Source organism: Botryllus schlosseri, chromosome 2 (genome assembly GCF_051294905.1).
Source record: "Botryllus schlosseri isolate E-star chromosome 2, Bs_hap1, whole genome shotgun sequence".
NCBI classification, from domain to species: domain Eukaryota; kingdom Metazoa; phylum Chordata; class Ascidiacea; order Stolidobranchia; family Styelidae; genus Botryllus; species Botryllus schlosseri.
In genome coordinates this window covers 9,786,749-9,803,753 of record NC_137237.1, presented here as the reverse complement: position 1 = coordinate 9,803,753, position 17,005 = coordinate 9,786,749, and the positions used below count along the sequence as shown (strand labels likewise).

General features: G+C 41.9%; 1 protein-coding gene across 1 annotated transcript; it reads left to right on the top strand.

The window, feature by feature from the left end:
* The first annotated feature begins 309 nt into the window (after positions 1–309).
* LOC145433423 (growth hormone secretagogue receptor type 1-like) lies at positions 310–16,738 on the top strand. The gene is made up of 7 exons (XM_080310523.1): positions 310–442; positions 1,080–1,208; positions 1,273–1,402; positions 9,442–9,570; positions 14,108–14,256; positions 15,276–15,511; positions 15,580–16,738. The coding sequence occupies exons 1-7, from the start codon at positions 390–392 to the stop codon at positions 15,834–15,836; spliced, it is 1,083 nt and encodes a 360-aa protein (XP_080166649.1). The 5' UTR covers positions 310–389; the 3' UTR covers positions 15,837–16,738.
* Positions 16,739–17,005: the final 267 nt, after the last annotated feature.

Below are 17,005 nucleotides of genomic sequence, written 5' to 3'. Positions count from 1 at the left end.
AAATCACCGTTTCTTTATTATGCGCGGTTTTGAGAGAATAGACAGTGAAAGCTTGTTATGAGCGCTACCGGGGCAAGCCCCGGCTAGGCATTCGCAAAGCGAAAACACAGAAGAGAATTTGATTTTCGCATAGACTTCGCTATATATGGGCATTTACATGCGAAAGGACAAGAAGTATACGATTTTCGCTGTGATTTCGGTTTATATAGATAGGTGTGCGTCTATAAATGGTAAAGAATTGTTATTGAACAGAATTTTAGGTGGGGCAATGCCCCAGTTGCCCTATAGGACGAGCCGCCACTGATGCTTTACCGTGTATCTATTTGGTAATATATGTACTTAATATAGGCATATATTGAACTCTGTATCATATTCTAACATTCCGAAGGATGTCCAGTTACAATTTGTCCACGATGTCATATCCAAACTTGACCACGCAAGAGTAAGTATAGACAACAGACTGATTATATTTGTGAAATTGGCTTGAAGATGCCATCTTCGAAGTCATATATATCTGTGTATTTTATAGTTAAACTTGTCACATTGCATTCTCGATAAACAGGGTTTACAATAAGTATTCGTATATTAAAAGCAACTGTTAGAATTAGGACATGAAAAACAAAATCACGGTTAAAAGTTGTTACCGCTTATCGTGTTATTCTCTAAAATTCAGTATTTGCAATGGCATAGCGACAACAGAAATCTATATTAGTATTCGTGCTTTAAATAGGGTTACCATATTTTGGAATCGGTAAAGGGGGACACTTTTTCAAACTTAGAATACCGGAGAAAAATCTTGAAATACCCGCCGGAGCTTTACTTCGGTGCTAATTTACGGTATCTCAGTTCAATTTGACAGTAAATTTGAGCAAAGTTCTCAAAAAAGAGGACAAAATCTCAAAAATGAGGGCATTTAGGCGTCCTCGGAGGACATTTTCAAAAAACTGAAAGGAAGAAAAATCCTCCTAGAGGACGTATGGTAACCCTAGCTTTAAATTCATCGCAAGTAGACATGTAATCTGCCAAAACTCTCATTCCCGTGTTCAGAATTTTGCCAAAAAAAGTTCCTCAATTTACAGGAGTTACGTGCGGCCCTTTACCGATGGGGTTACCATATTTTCCGGAATCATCATTTTCCTCTTTTGCGTGATCGGGATCCTTCTGAACACTATGACAATTTTAGTTATACGGAAGAGTCAGAAATTGAGGTTTGCGTAAATTAGAAGAAAAAATATACAAATTTTCATATCGCTTCACATTTGTCTTTTACAGAAATGTGTTCATGCTGTTTATCACCTCGCTGTGCGTTTCCGATTTAATGTCGGCATTGATAAGCCCGCTATTCTGGTACAGAAGGACAGTGGGCTTTGATGTATGGATACCTCCTAATTTTTTCTGTAAAGTAAGTTCTACAAGAATAAAAGAACAGACTGGAAGGTTTGTAGGCGTGCGACACAAGTATATTTGAGATGATCATTTCTACGACTCGCTGAGTCAGGAGAGGGGTGTACCGAACGGGTCAAATCTACATTAGAGCTGTTCAAAAATGACGTCAAATTGAAATTGAGTCAAATTTGCTATGTGTCGTTTTTCATTAAACAACGTAACAACTTCACGTGGTAGGCAGTTAAATTTTGAAATGTTTCATTTTTATGTGATTGCTCCGAAACTTTCTCCTCTGATAGCAACGCTTCTACGGGTTGGAATTGAGCCAAATTTGATGTGCCGCGATCCGTTTGGTAATCTAACGATTTTATCAATTGATCAGTAAAATTTGGGGGAGAAAATTATGAACAGTCCTAATCTACATATATGATCTTCTCGCATTTATTAATCTTTACCAGGAACACATTTAATTACTCAACTGAGCAGGGTACTTCCCAATGCTCAACAGGACTTTGGAAGCTAATAGTAGCGGTCTTTGAGCGCTGAGCGCACCGATTCGTCACGACACTTGCAACATGGTCCATCCTATCTTTTCATTGTATCGCAATTTTTGTGGTGTACTGAACTGATAAAAATTGCTAATAAGTCGAATCGATGTCAAAAGCGCTACCGGTCACGATACAACCTTATATTAGGTAGGGTTACCATACGTCCTCTTTTAAGAGGATTTGTCCTCTTTTTTGACTTTTTTGAAAGCGTCCTTGGAGGACGCCCTTTTGTCCTCTTTTTTGAGATTTTGTCCTCTTTTTGTGAGAATCTAGGTCAAATTTACGGCCAAAATCGACTGAGATGCCGTAAATCAGCCGAAGTAACGCTCGGGCGGGTTTATTTTTGGTTTATTATAACACATACAACAGCGGTGTTTATCGCCTATTAAGGTCATGTACTCCACGACAATGATATTAGTAATGTTCAGGATCTTTGCTTTCGTATTCTTTCCGGACGACTTCCACACTCGCGGATCCGGCCCGCGAAGGGATTTTGTCCGGCCCGCGGACAGTTTCCCGTCCTACATGATAATGTGGCCATTGCGGCTCCAGTCTGCCGAGACTTGCTTACTATACGTCGAATTTTAGTGAGTGCATGTTATTATATAGTCTATGTATGTGCGCAGCGTACGAGAGTGGAGATTACGCGTTCCTCGAAGCGAGAATACATGCATTATAGGCATTTACGTTGTAGGCTACTCAGCCCTAATGTTGTTTGTGGTAATCATGGTGTTTGACCACTACAATGGGCATTTACAGCAGGCCGATACTTCTTATTCTTGATTCCCTAACTGCCGAGTTGTAACTCGGCACACTTCTCTAGGCTTTTGTAAGACACCGCTTATGAGAATAAGATAGCGAGGAGGAGCCTAGATAAACCTCTAACTCTTTGGTAGGAATTCTGGAGTCGACCTCGGTCGGACTCGAACCCATAACCCATTGGCGTTGTATGTTGTAGCTGTGGAATGTACCACTACGCTCTCTCGCCACCTACTAAACCCTAATGAATTGCTATCATGGTAAATTTGAGGTACCGGGCTTATCGAACGCCTCGAAATCTTAATTATGGATTGCACCATAGTGTCCTATATGGTGTTGATACAATCAAATCTCACGACTCAGTGAAATAGGCCTACGTCACACTTTTCATTTGGGCAAAGGCAATTTCACGGTAATTTTTGACCGGCTTGCCGAGCTATAAATTTGATAAAATGAGTATCAATCGAAAGCTACCGTGGTACAGATGTCGAAAATATAAATTTTATTCTGCTCGTGGTCCTGGATCCTTCAAAATCACCCTCGAATGTGGCATTGTAACGGAGTTAGGTATTGTGACGCAACCACATGCCGTCTGAGCCGCTCAGGAGCAAGTGCGCACGAGAGTGAGAGTGTGAATGCTCAATCGGTTGTGCAACAATGACCAATACGCTTGCGGTTTACGCTGCTTCTCACCTGCTCCCAGACGGCATGGTTGCTTCACAATACCCAACTCCGTTACAATGCAACATTCGAAGCTGGTTTTGGGAGGTTCCAGGACCACGAGCAGAATAAAATTTATCTTTTCAAAGTCAGTACCACGGTATAGCTTTCGATTGATACCAATTTTATCAAATTTAATGCTCGGCAAGCCAGTCAAAATTTACCGTCAAATTGCCTTTAACCAAATGGAAAGTGTGACGTAGAACAATTTCACAGAGCCGTGAGATTTGCTTGTGCCCACACCATATACCAGTGGTCGGGAACCTTTTTTTGTCCGAAGAGCCATATTTGCCTCATTTTTTTTCATTTTACCTCTCAAAGAGCCATACATGTGAATCAGATGTTACGTCACAATTGAAAATATCTGACGTCATGGTAGTAATAATTATTATTATCATCACACAACGACAGTGGCGCTTAACGCCTGTTCAGGCCTTGTTCGTCACGACAGTACATTTCGTAAATTTCAATGTCATTGCTTTGGGTCTCGGGGACGTCTTCTACTAGCACGCGCACTCTCATTCTCTCTCGCATTCGTGCGTCCTATTTGTGGTCTCTGCTGCCGACTCTGGAGCTCGACTCACTCCTCTTCTGGGCTTTTTAACACGCTGCGTTAACAGCGGGATCGGCGATGAGGGGCCCAGATAAACCTCCGACACATAGAAACATGGCAGAGCCAAGATTCGAACCAACAACCATTGGTGTCGCGGCCGTGTCGCTTAACTCTCTACACGGGATTCGTCGTCCGCGCCATATTTTCTCTGTACAAACTCGAACTAATCATGCTGGTTGCCTTACTTGAGCATGCGAAATTTGAGTTACGAGAACGTAGGTTCGCCGTGATGCTCCTTTCAAATGCGAGAACCCATGATCACATGCGTATAGGTGGAGCCAAACATGGTCACTACATCAATCTATTTATAGGCCTACCCAATCTAAGCTGTTAACGAAGATTTTGAAACCTTCAATTGTTATTGTTATTTTCTATTGATATTCATGAATGACTAGATTTTGAACATTTTTCTCCCAAATTCACACAATTTGCATTTTATTAATCGAAAATAAAGCGCGAAATGGGAGGTAAGGCACAGACCAGCCAAGCCTCGATCACCATTGATAAATTCAGTCATCGTAAATAGCTTAGAATTTATTATAACTGATATTTATCCAATGTAACAGTGGCACTGATTCCGAAAATCTAAATACTGATCGATTTCCCAATCCTCAAAGTATTCAGCCGTAACATATAACGTTGCGCTACACGCCTATTGTATCGCCGGTAGAGCTACTTGCCAAACAAGAACGTGCTGGATAGCGATGGTGTTGTTTGTAACTCGAGTTTGTAATTGTGAATGTCACGTCAACGGCAGTTAATTTCGCGCCGTAGATCAGGAAGACAAATGTGTGTTTGAAAACTGCGTTGTCATATTGGTGTCTCTATGTCAACTATTCTCTTTAATCAATCCAAGATTTAAAGTCGGGTAGGCTACCTCGAATTCGCGAGTGATATTGGTCGTCGGCGCGACAGTAACTTAAATTTGAGGATTTTGAAAAGAGTTCAAGCCCCTAAGCCTTGAAGACGGCATTGCCTTTACCTCTCAAAGACATGTTTCTACTGCCAAGGGAATAATTATTCTGGTCGTAATGAAAATTTACTAACAAGTTGCTGCAATATTGATCAATTCAGTACAAAAATAAAAATGTGTCAAAGAGCCATATCTTATACCCAAAAGAGCCATATATGGCTCGCGAGCCATAGGTTCCCGACCACTGCCATATACGACACTATGATTGCACCATGTGTTGATTGATCAGAGAGAAACAGACATGGCGGCGCCTGTGCGACAATGCTAATCTCAAATCCACGTTGGCGAGAAATGGATTTGAAGAGACATTGGTGTCGTTGAAGTACATTCATTAAATACGATCTATGTATACGGCCGTAAACCAAACTTTACGCTGATTGGTCGAGAGACAATGGCCATAGAAACGGCGCAGCAACGGAGGACGCTGCATTTACCTAAGCCTAGTTGGCACTACGATGTATTCCTATAGCCGTGTTGACGGCATAAAAACGACAAGATTATAGTTAACTGTTTATTTATTCATCAATAATGGAATTAGGAAGGAAATAAAATAATTAGTAACATATACTCAAATTAATGCCGAAACACTGCTGTGTTTATAAATGCCATGCCACCAATGGCAATAAACGGAGGAAGAACAGTTCTTTCCATTCATTTCCTTCAAACGGAAAGTAAAGGAAGGCTTGGGAATGCAGAGTAAGAAGGCAGGAATTCAAGCCTACTTCGATAAGCGTCATTTGCTCCTACCACTACCATGTCGTGTCATTAACTGTCTTCCTCCAATGTTGTGGATGCTGCACATATAAATCCTACATTATCATCTGGTGATCCTGATTTAGAATCGCCATCGTTTAGCCTTGAAATGGAATCTTCAAAGCCATCACCTGAATCTTAGGGTTAGAAGCCAACAAAGTTATTCATAGGCAGATTAGCTACCTTGCCAACAGGACATCAGTACAGAGAGAATGTGCAGAATTTGTTAAATACAGGGCTCTTCGACACACATGTAGCAATTTTGGTAGGGTTTTGGACTGCTTTAAGAGGAACAAGACAGCAGGTACTCCCAATCCACCATCTCTTTTCAAATCACTTCAAGGACAGTGCATTATGAACAGGGATTCAATATTGTGGCGGTTATAGCACGAAGAAAGGGCTATTCAAGGCTACTATGTAGCATCACTCATGTGAATGTAGCAAAGATTGATCATGTTCCTTTCCATGTGGATATCTGGGTCCTTCACCTGATAGAGTGATTCTACCTGAGCAGCAGCAGTTGGTGTGCTTGAGGTAAAGTGCCCCTAGAGATATCGTAACAACAGTCGATAAGCTCATAACCTTCGAATTTGGAAAGATATCACAGAAAAAGATTTTTTATTTGACTGCTGCTGGATAATTACAAGTAAACCACTCTTATTGGCATCAAATTCAGCCACGAATAGTGACTGGGCACATTTTGGTGTTTGGACTACAAAGGATACGCGGATTTGCAAAGTATCAAGGACCCTGGCTGGAAACAAAACATTCCCAAACTCCAGCAATTTTATCTGGATGTGATGCTCAGCCAAGTACTCAAGTCATAATTCGAACTCGCATTTCTCTATTCTTTATTGCCCAAAAAATTCAATTTATTATATGGAACGGAACTGGACTAACATATCTCTATCTTCAACAGAACTAGTTCCTGAATAGGTATAATCCACAACATTGGAGGAAGGCAGTTGAAACGGCATGGAGTTCAGGGTCCGCCTTTTTGCAATGCGCGTATCTTCTGCTTCACCATGGAGATTGTGACTGGGAATCGCATCTCTCTATAGACGTAATTTTCGAAACTGTATTGGTGTATCTAATGCACTAGCAGCAAAATCTTCCCTGCAAAAGTGGTAGGAGCAAATGAAACTTGTGGAAGTAAGCTTGAAGTCATGCCTTCTTACTCTGCATTCCCAATCCTTCCTGTCTTTTGCGTTCGAAGGAAATGAATGGAAGGATCTGTTCTTCCCCAGTTCATTGCCATTGGTGGCACTGCATTTATATATACAGCAGTATTTCGGCGTTATATTTTAGTAGGTGTGACTAAATATTTTATTTCCTTTCCTAATTCTATTATTGATGAAGAAATATACATATAACTGTAATCTTGTCGTTTTCATAAAGTCTACGCGGCTATAGGAATACATCGTAGTGCCAACTAGGCTTAGGTAAATGCAGCGTCTTCCGTTGCTGCGCCGTTTCTAAGGCCATTGTCTCTCGACCAATCAGCGTAAAGTTTGGTTTACGGCCGTATTGTACATGTGAATAAATGAGCAAATAATGTATCGATTCAGCAATCCGGCCCGCCAAGTACTTAATTTTTCTTTATCCGGCCCACCGACTGGAGAAGTTGCCCGCCCCTGATGTACACGATACCTAGCGACGACTCGGGCCACATAATGCCACAATGCTAAAGTACATATCGATGTTTTAAACGTCGAGAAATGTATCAACTGGGGCAAGCAAATGATATAATAATCCCATAAAATCAATATCTTCCGTCGCTTTGCCAACAATTTCGACGAGGACTTGCAAGGGAATAGCCTATAAGCTTACGCATTAACGGTTTGGGCTTCAAGGACAATGTATTCGGCGTCTGAGTAATGCTACGGTGATATTGAGCAGAGTGTAAAACGCAGGGTTGTAACCAAGTCACAAAGCTCCGAGTCACAAGTCAATCTCACTTTTATGGTTTTTACTCGAGTCAAGTCGAGTCATTTTCAATTCACCACCGAGTCAAGTCCGAGTCCAAGTCATCGAGCAGTGGTTCAAGTCCGAGTCATGGTATTATGACTCGAGTCCAAGTCCAAGTCATTGTGTTGAGTGCTCAGTTTCCAGTTAAAGTCCTGTTAAACCCACTTTTATAACTCTGTTTGGCGATATCGAATGGTTCGCATTGATAATATACTGATTTTCCTCAATTTTAACAGTTTCTGGTCGTATTTTCAAGTACCATACCAATATACGAAATCCCAATATGCTGGTTACTTTACTGTCCTTCGAAATGACAATGGAATGTCGGTCTTGGCCGTCTGAGTCTCGAGTCATATGACTTGGTTCGAGTCATGCGCAATACCTCGAGTCCAAGTCGAGTCAATACACAGATTGACTCGAGTCGAGACGAGTCATTTCCGTATTTTGAGAAAATGACTCGAGTCAAGTCGAGTCATCAGAAAATGGTGACTCGAGTCTGACTCGAGTCGAGTCATGACTCGAGTCATTACAACCCTGGTAAAACGGTTGCTTGCTACCGATATTACCCCATTACCAAGTTATAGGCCTAGCCTACATGGAGCAGTATCCAACACCCTAAGCGCACGGATTTGGTTTTATGATACAATGAGCATATGAAATGCAGATTGACCCCGTACGCATGCTAGATTTTTAACATCAGACTACGATATGATTTTCATTGATTGGGTGAATAAGGATCATTCGCTGTCTACCTACATGTAGTGTATTTCGCTCTTGATGTTGTGTGATTGCGGGTCAAGCTCATCGCAGAGAGTCACTAAATATTCGAGCGAACTTTTGTAACAGAACAAGTAAAAATTTTGAGATTGTCAAGGTGCATGTTCGTTTAGCGTTAATTATGTTATGCTGCCAGCGCCATGCATATTGTGGCCCCCAGCTGAAATGCAATAAATTTCAATTAAAGATGTTATAATAAAGTGACAATTGTAATATAGGAAAAAGGTTCACAGTGCAGAACCTACCAAGTTTTGTTTGTGAACGTGAACCTCTAAATTTGTGAGGTTCACACACAGAACGTGAACGTTCGCACCATCCCTATTATGTACTGCTTGGTTTTAGAACACTTTCCAACTCTCTAACCGAATCGTATTCATATCGCTTGGGGAGAACTAAGAACAGAGAATTAACTCACTTTTAATGTAATTACAAATGTTACTAAATAAATTGAATTAAGTGCAGTTATTATATTGTATTCACGGTTTCTGTCGACTACTATGGTGATTTACACCAGGCCAATTTTCTTCATTTTTATTCCGTAGCTACCGACATGTAGCACGGCCCTCTTCTAGGCTTTTATAAGACACCGCTTACGCGGATTAGATGGCGAGGAGGAGCCTAGATGTTGTAGTGATCAAGAGAGTGCAGATTATCCGAATTTATAATCATACGGTGTTACCTACTATTCGCTTAGAAAGCAGCCCCCTTTCAGAGTCATTTCCTGTGTAGTTAATGAGAGTTGATTTACATTCAAATCCCCGGCAGGGATTTTTAGTCGTCCTCAGTTAGAATTTAACACACAAGATAGAGATTTTGTGATTGCCTAATCTCTAAAATTGAGTGACATATACTACCGACCGATGGCAGGTTTTAATAGTTAAACGCGTATATGCTACATATGTTCCTAGTTATATGAGGATTTTATTCACGAAATTTTCCTTCAGCTCTATTGGGGAGCCGAACTCATGACTACGTTCTCCACATCAATGCACATTTTGAACTTCGCGTTCCTGCGGTTACTCTCCATTCAACATCCAGTTGTTTTCCAGCGCATCACCAAACGGGGAGGGCTGGTAAGTTTATCTAGTCGGCATGCAGTTCCCGACTTTATAGAAGGTGCGCTTACAGAGAGATGAGAGATATTGTGGGGTTGTCACGATGGAGCAGTGCTCCGTTACCCGCTATAGCAATAGGAAACGTGTGTTCTTTGATATCATGTAGCCCAGTGGTTCCCAACCTTTTACCACCCATATACCATTTCGACGTTTTATGCAGTGCTCGCGTACCTCCTACAGAAGTTACGCGCGCTGAAGGAGGTCAAAAATGTTTCGTCCGTGTTGAGCTGCCGAAGGCAGCGAAACAGAATACAAACTGCCCATTTTAAGGCGCAGTATATGATTTCTGTAGTGGATCTATTTGGAATTCTTGTGGTCATATATATTAGAACGGAATTTGGTTAGGTAATATTTCCAATGCTTCACGACTAGATCACTTCGTCATTGGTGGGATTGCACCCAACCACGACGACGACCTTATCACGACGACGACGGCTTCAAAAAATTCAAAATCAACCCTGCCTAAACTAATAACTCATTTCGGTCGAAAAAACAGAATCTACTCGCGTACCACTATAGTGCAGTGGTTCTCAGCCTTTTTTTAGACAACCTTTATGATAGTGAAAAATTTCGCGCCCCCCTTATCTTCATATCACAAAATCCAACCGGGATGCTAGCAAATCCAACAAATTGTTTGATGGCATGGAAGGTTATGACTGTTGATGAGAGAATTCAAAAATATGAAGTTCGGTCTATATATAGAGAAACACGCGTGAACTGTTGGTAAATCGCGCAGGGCGTAAACTTTTTTTTCAGTTGATCGCTTCTTCACGCCCCCTTCAAATGCTTTCACGCCCCCCCCCCCTCCCAGGGGGCGCGCCCCCAAGGTTGAGAACCACTGCACTAGTGGTACGCGTACCGCAGGTTGGGAACCACTGATGTAGCCTAATATTGGTGACAGTGAGTGTGAACACTTTACAGCAGGGGCGGGCAACATGCGGCCCGCGGATAGTTTTCGTCTTCCGTGACAATGTGGTCTGCAGCCCCAGTATGCCGATATTCCCTACTATGCTTGCTTACTACGTCAAATTTTAGTAAATGTATGTTCTTATATATACGTGTGTGCGCAGCGTGCGAGAGTGGAGCTTACGCGTAAGTTCGTCGAAGCGAGAAGACTTGCTTTATCGGCATTTACGATCCACTCAACCCTAATGTTGTTTGTGGTAATCATGGTGCTTGTCAACTACAATGGTCATTTACACCAGGCCGATATTTTTTATTTTTTATTCCGTAACCGCCGACTTGTAGCACGACACACTCCTAGGCTTTTGAAAGACACCGTTTATACAGATGAGAGAGCGAGGAGGATCCTATAGATAAACCCCAACACTTAGGTAGGAATTCAGGAGTCGACCTCGGTCGCACTCGAACCCAGAACCCATTGGTATTGTAGCTGTGGATTGTACCACTACGCTATCTCGCCACCTACTCAACCCTAATGAATTGATATCTTGGTAAATTTGGGGTACCGAGCTTATCAAACGCCATGAAATCTTGCACCGTGTGTTGATTGATCGATTACCAGTGAACTCGGCCGTCGGTGAATTCGGCCTCACAAGCTCGGCCCTCGGTGAATTCGGCTCTCGGTGAATTCGGCCCTAGTGAAATTTTGTATTAAAGCGTATTAACAACTATAAATACGAATTATTAAACTAATAATATTAATATGAAGTGATTGGTCAATCCCGTGCCGTGGTAGATCCCGCATTGCGAGAGCCTGATATCGAAGAATCTAAACATGGAATTGCAACGACCGATTACGCAGCTTCACTAAGGCTATATTCGGAATTATTTTGCGGCAGCGACTGTAGGATTTCTGGCAATTCAAAAGTTATCTTCCAGAGGGCAGAATTTACTGAATCTGGTCTTGATCAAAAGCTACTGTCGCGCTGATTACGAAAATAGGAATGAAATGGTTGGGGGATATTCATGTCAGGCATGGCCATTGGCCATGTGTCAGGGCACCCTAATCTTGGGATACCCTAACCCTAACTTGGACCCTAACCCACTACCAACCCTAATGTCCCCCTCCTCCAACCCTAATATCCCCCTCACCCAACCCTAATATCCCCCTCACCCAACCCTAATGTCCCTCCTCCCCTAACCCTAATCTTGGGATACCTTAACCCCAACTTGGACCCTAATCCACTACCAACCCTAATATCCCCCACCCCCAACCTAATATACCCCTCCCCCAACCCTAATGTCCCCCTCCTTCAACCCTAATATCCCCCTCACCCAACCCTAATATCCCCCTCACCCAACCCTAATGTCCCTCCTCCCCTAACCCTAATCTTGGGATACCTTAACCCCAACTTGGACCCTAATCCACTACCAACCCTAATATCCCCCACCCCCAACCTAATATACCCCTCCCCCAACCCTAATGTCCCCCTCCTTCAACCCTAATATCCCACCTACCCAACCCTAATGCCCCACCCCCAACCTACAGTTGCAATAACGAGCAGACCACGCGTGGTTGATATGTGAGCGCCGCGCTTACTCAATCCGTGATCACGTGATCTAATCATGCCGTGACAGCGTGATTTACGCATGCCCTGATCTCCGTGCAATATTGACAAATCAATTGATAATAATATTATTAGTTTACTAGTTCGTATTAATAGTTGTTGATACGCTTTAATACAAATTTTCCCGAGGGCCGAGTTCACCAAGGGCCGAATTCACCGAGGGCCGAGTTCACCGGCAACCGATTGATCAGAGAGAAGTAGACATGGCGGCGCCTGTATGACAATGCTGTTCTCAAATCCATATTGCCTTCGTCATTATCGACGGGAATTTGCTATTTATTATATAAAAATACATAATCAAAAAATTTGAAAATTTTCTGCTCACCCCATGAAAGTGTTAGGTTCTCTATAGAAACGATGTTCATCAAATTTGGTTCAATTCCGACCAGTAAAAGCGAGGTTATTTCCGTCGAAGAATTTGGATCATGAATAAAATAGTATTTACGGTGACCAATTCTTTAATTAATTATTATAGTGTGTAAGCACCGTAAATACTATTTTATTCAAATCAAAATTTTTCGACGGCAATAACTCCGCTTCTACTGGTTGGAATTGAACCAAATTTGGTGAACATCGTTTCTATAGACAACCTAACACTTTCATGGGGTGAGCAGAAAATTTTCAAATTTTTTGTTATTTATTTTTACATAGTAAATAGAAACTTTCTTCTCCTGTAGCAATGCGGCTACTGGTTGGAATTGAACCAAATTTGGTGCGTAGGCTTAAATTAGGTAACCTAACAATTTTATCAAGTAGCCATTGCGATTTGAGAAAAAAAGTAATTTTTGAAGAGCCCTATTGCATAGTCGTAATTTTCGCATGTACTTAACCCTAATGAATTGATGCTTGTATTGGTCCATTTGAAAAAATCCTAACCCCTCCCTTTTTAAACCCCGTCTATTTTTTCGGCTGGCTACTAGTGCCGGGCGGATCGACAAATTCTCTGGTCCTACTCCAATCCTGTTTTTAAAGCTCTGGTCCGAATCCGGTCCTACTCCTAGGTCGGATTCTAGATATGACCGTGACCCGGTCCGAAAAACTCCGATATTAATTTTCTACTCACATAATAGTCTTGAATATTGATTTAAACAATGCAAACTGGAAATTAAAAACTCGAATATCAAGGCCAACCCTTATCTGGAGTAATTATGCCAACTTGGACTTAGCATGTGGTTTATATCCATGAACGTTTCACTTTAACTATTGATTGGAGGGTTGAAGAGGGTAAGGCTGTCCTTTTCTTAGAGAAAAGTACTGATTAGGCTCCGAACCGGCTCCGGCCAAAAATGAAAAATATCCGGCCGTATATCCAATTCGGCTCCGGTCCACGCCAGCTCTACGGGTTACGCGCCTGATTCCCAAATGCAACAAACATGGTTTCAGATATTTATTAACGTATGCCGCGGCGGAGTTACGGACACTCCGTTCGCCGTGAGTTATACGTAGAGTGCAACTCAACACAGCACGAGACATGAATACTACGACGGTAACCAAGGGCAGTATAGAGTGGGCTGCGAAATTGATTGCGTATGCGCGGGCAATAATAATTATACAATCGTTAGATTATATAATTCCATCCAATCAAGACAGTATAGAGCTATAGATTACAAACCTAACTATAGCAGAACAGAGGAACCAATCTTGGTGCGGTTTCAATGCATGTAATTGTAATCACCTTTCCATGTGACCTAATACCGTAAATTAACCAACGCAAAGTGCAAACAACGTATAGGCACGTGCTGTTGAGCCTCCTATTTCCACGTAGCTTGTTCGTCGTTGATGATATTAACTTTGTGTGATTAGAACATATCTATATGGATCTGCTATCACTACAAAATTCATGGAGTAAGAAGGATTGGGTGGATCTGGATGGATTAATGGTTGATTGGCTAATATCGATATATAATTAAACGAATGAATGCTGCAATGTAGTGATGTGTGCTAGTGATTCGCTGCTCTTTCAGCTGTGGGTCTTGACAATATGGGTCATTGCGTTCCTGTGCGGGTTCGTTACTATGTGGTTATTCACCGGAGCAGACCCCGGCGTCAAGAGGGATCGATACAGCGGTGAACCGAACGCCAGATGGCCAGCTTGCACCGTGCTGCTTGCAACGTAAGGGTTGTAGCCTACTTCTAGTTAACTTTATGGAGTGAGCGATGAAACCTAAGAACTTCCTACCTCCTTGAAAATGTCGCTTTGCGATTAACCGAAATTCTGAAATAGAATGTCGCTACGAATATCATGCCGGCTTGGTACCAAACCGTTTATCAAAAGCATCTAAGAACACAGTCGGACTTGCTTCCATCAACCACTGTTGTAATCAAGGAAATCGAAACGAATGCGGCATCTCCAAAGGACGAAACTCACTATTTATCCTCCAGTTGGAAATTTGATATTGTGACGTCATTTGTTGTCTTGGCAAGTCAACAGCAATCGAGGATTAATTTCACAGCTCAAATTTCTAACTGCGCATTCCCAAATTATCATGACCTGTCGAATGGTTGGCATGATAATTTTGAAGGCGATTGTAAGCGTATAATCAAGGCGCATTTGCCATTATATAAATTTTTATGGGATCACAGATACAGTGACGCCGCATATGAAATAAGAAAGATGAATATTAGTTTTTAAAAATGCCCATTACTTAAGGTTACCATACTTCGAAATCGGGAAAGGATGACACTTTTATCAAATCATAAAAGTTAGTTTAACTAAATTAAAACGGCTGATTTTGAAATATTTACTGGTAATCTTGTTGTGTTGACTAGAAACAAGAAAAAAGGGACATTTTCGATTTCATGAAAAGTGAGGACAAACATTTCTAAAGGTGGGCATATGGTAACTCTACATTTACTGCATTGTTCCTGCTGTGACCAACGTATATTATACACTGGGTGTATTACGCCTATAATCCTGACAATTAATATGTAAGATTGATTTTCAATGCATATTTTTCAATGTGTTACAACTAATGTGACTTTTGAAATGGAAAACGGAGCCAGACAAGTATACTTGGTTGGAATCCCAATCCCGTAATAAGCGGTCGTAAACTTCCACCTCTGTAACAAAAGGGCGACCGATTTCTATATTGCGCTATACTCCCCGATCGTTTCTATTCGTATATCTGACAGAATTGAAAACTACAAGAAGTTCTCTTTGTCGAGCTACAATATTTTCATCCTATTACCGATGTTCGCGATTGCGATTGTATCTGTGTTGATCTGTGGGTCGGTGCACAAGCACACCAAGTCTTCGACTATGACTGAAGACGCGGCCATCAAAAGAAGAGTGCGCAAAGAGAAGCAAGCCGTTTTGCAACTCGTCCTCATAGTGTGCTCCTTCATATTCGGATATCTTCCATTCGTCAGTAAGCATGTGCTTAAAATGCGTGTAGCGTGTGTTGCGATGATTCAATCTACTTTCGTTACCTTGCAGCCTACGAGCTTTGGGCAACACAGACGGACGCTGGCCCGGTAGTCGACTACTGGTTTGGGCTTTGTCAGTATTTTTGCCTGAGGTTTTCCGAGTGCATGAATCCGGTGTTTTACAACATAAGCTCGTCGAAAATGCGAAGGTACACAAAACAGTACCTGAACAATACATGTAAAGATTGTAAAGGGTGTGAGAGAACCGAGAATGCCGGATCACGAGTGGTAACTAGCACATCAACACGTGAGGCGACTGGAGTGTAAAGACAACTAGTGCACACTGCGTATTTCACGAAGAAGCCATCTCCTCGAATCCGGAGTCTGTAAAAGACATTTCCTCATTCATACAATATGCCTATCTATCGCTACATGACTGCACGAATTTACCCTGCAGTTCTGTATTTGCCGTGGATAGGATGTATAACTTGTATATTATATACTCAAACTCACACTCCTAGAATATGATGCGACCAAAGCACTGAGGCAGAACTGTCAGCGCGTAATCAATCAACCAATATATTTCTCTCTGAATCCCAACTGACTGCAGATCGCAGATGAATAGGCCTACCCGATTCCTCATTGTTGCGTACAATAGTCAATTTTTCAAGATAAAGTCGTCTCGCTATAAGGCAGAAATATAAATCAAAACAACAAGTGTGTTACCAGGACCGTAACTGCCGCACCCCAATCCCCCGATTGGAGGGGGCGAGCTCGAAGGGGGCCCAAAATTATTTCGTGAATTAGCATAAATTATGGAGGCGTTTTTGAAAATTTATGCAGCTTTTTCAAAAAATTTTCGCGCTGGGCGCGATTTCTCGTTACCAGCTATCTTGATTATTGGGTACTCTTCACCCAAGAAAAAATACGCAAGATTTATAGAAATGGGCATATCGGAGTTGGCCATTGCCGCGCCACGACGTACCAAGATAAAAAGTTTTAGGCAATGTAACATGCGACTCCAAGAGGTGCGCCAGAACGATCGGCAGCGAGAAAACTTTGGCCGAAAAGTACTGCGCTTATGCTGATACAGATAAGTTTAATTGTCCATAGGCACCTAAATGACTGGCGCCGAATGTTCCTGTCTTGTCAATCTGAACCTCACAAGACAAATACCATCCCGCACGGGAAAATTATATACCGGTGAAGAAATACTAATTTCATATCTTGTGCGTTAGGGTTGTTCAGAATTGATCGACTTTCAAAATGTCGTGGTTTTCAGTCCGATTCCCATGCCTTATACCATAAAAACATATTCTAGGTACTTTTTTTCGTAATTCATCGCTTGCATCCGTGTGCACATTGAGCTGGAAGAATATCGGCTAAAAATAGGGGATTTCCCTAAAATTTGAGTGTCGCTATTCGGACTAGGCTAGTAAAACGTCATATATAAGCTGGTTTTATGTAGCTATTGCGGTTGGGGTGCTACATAACCT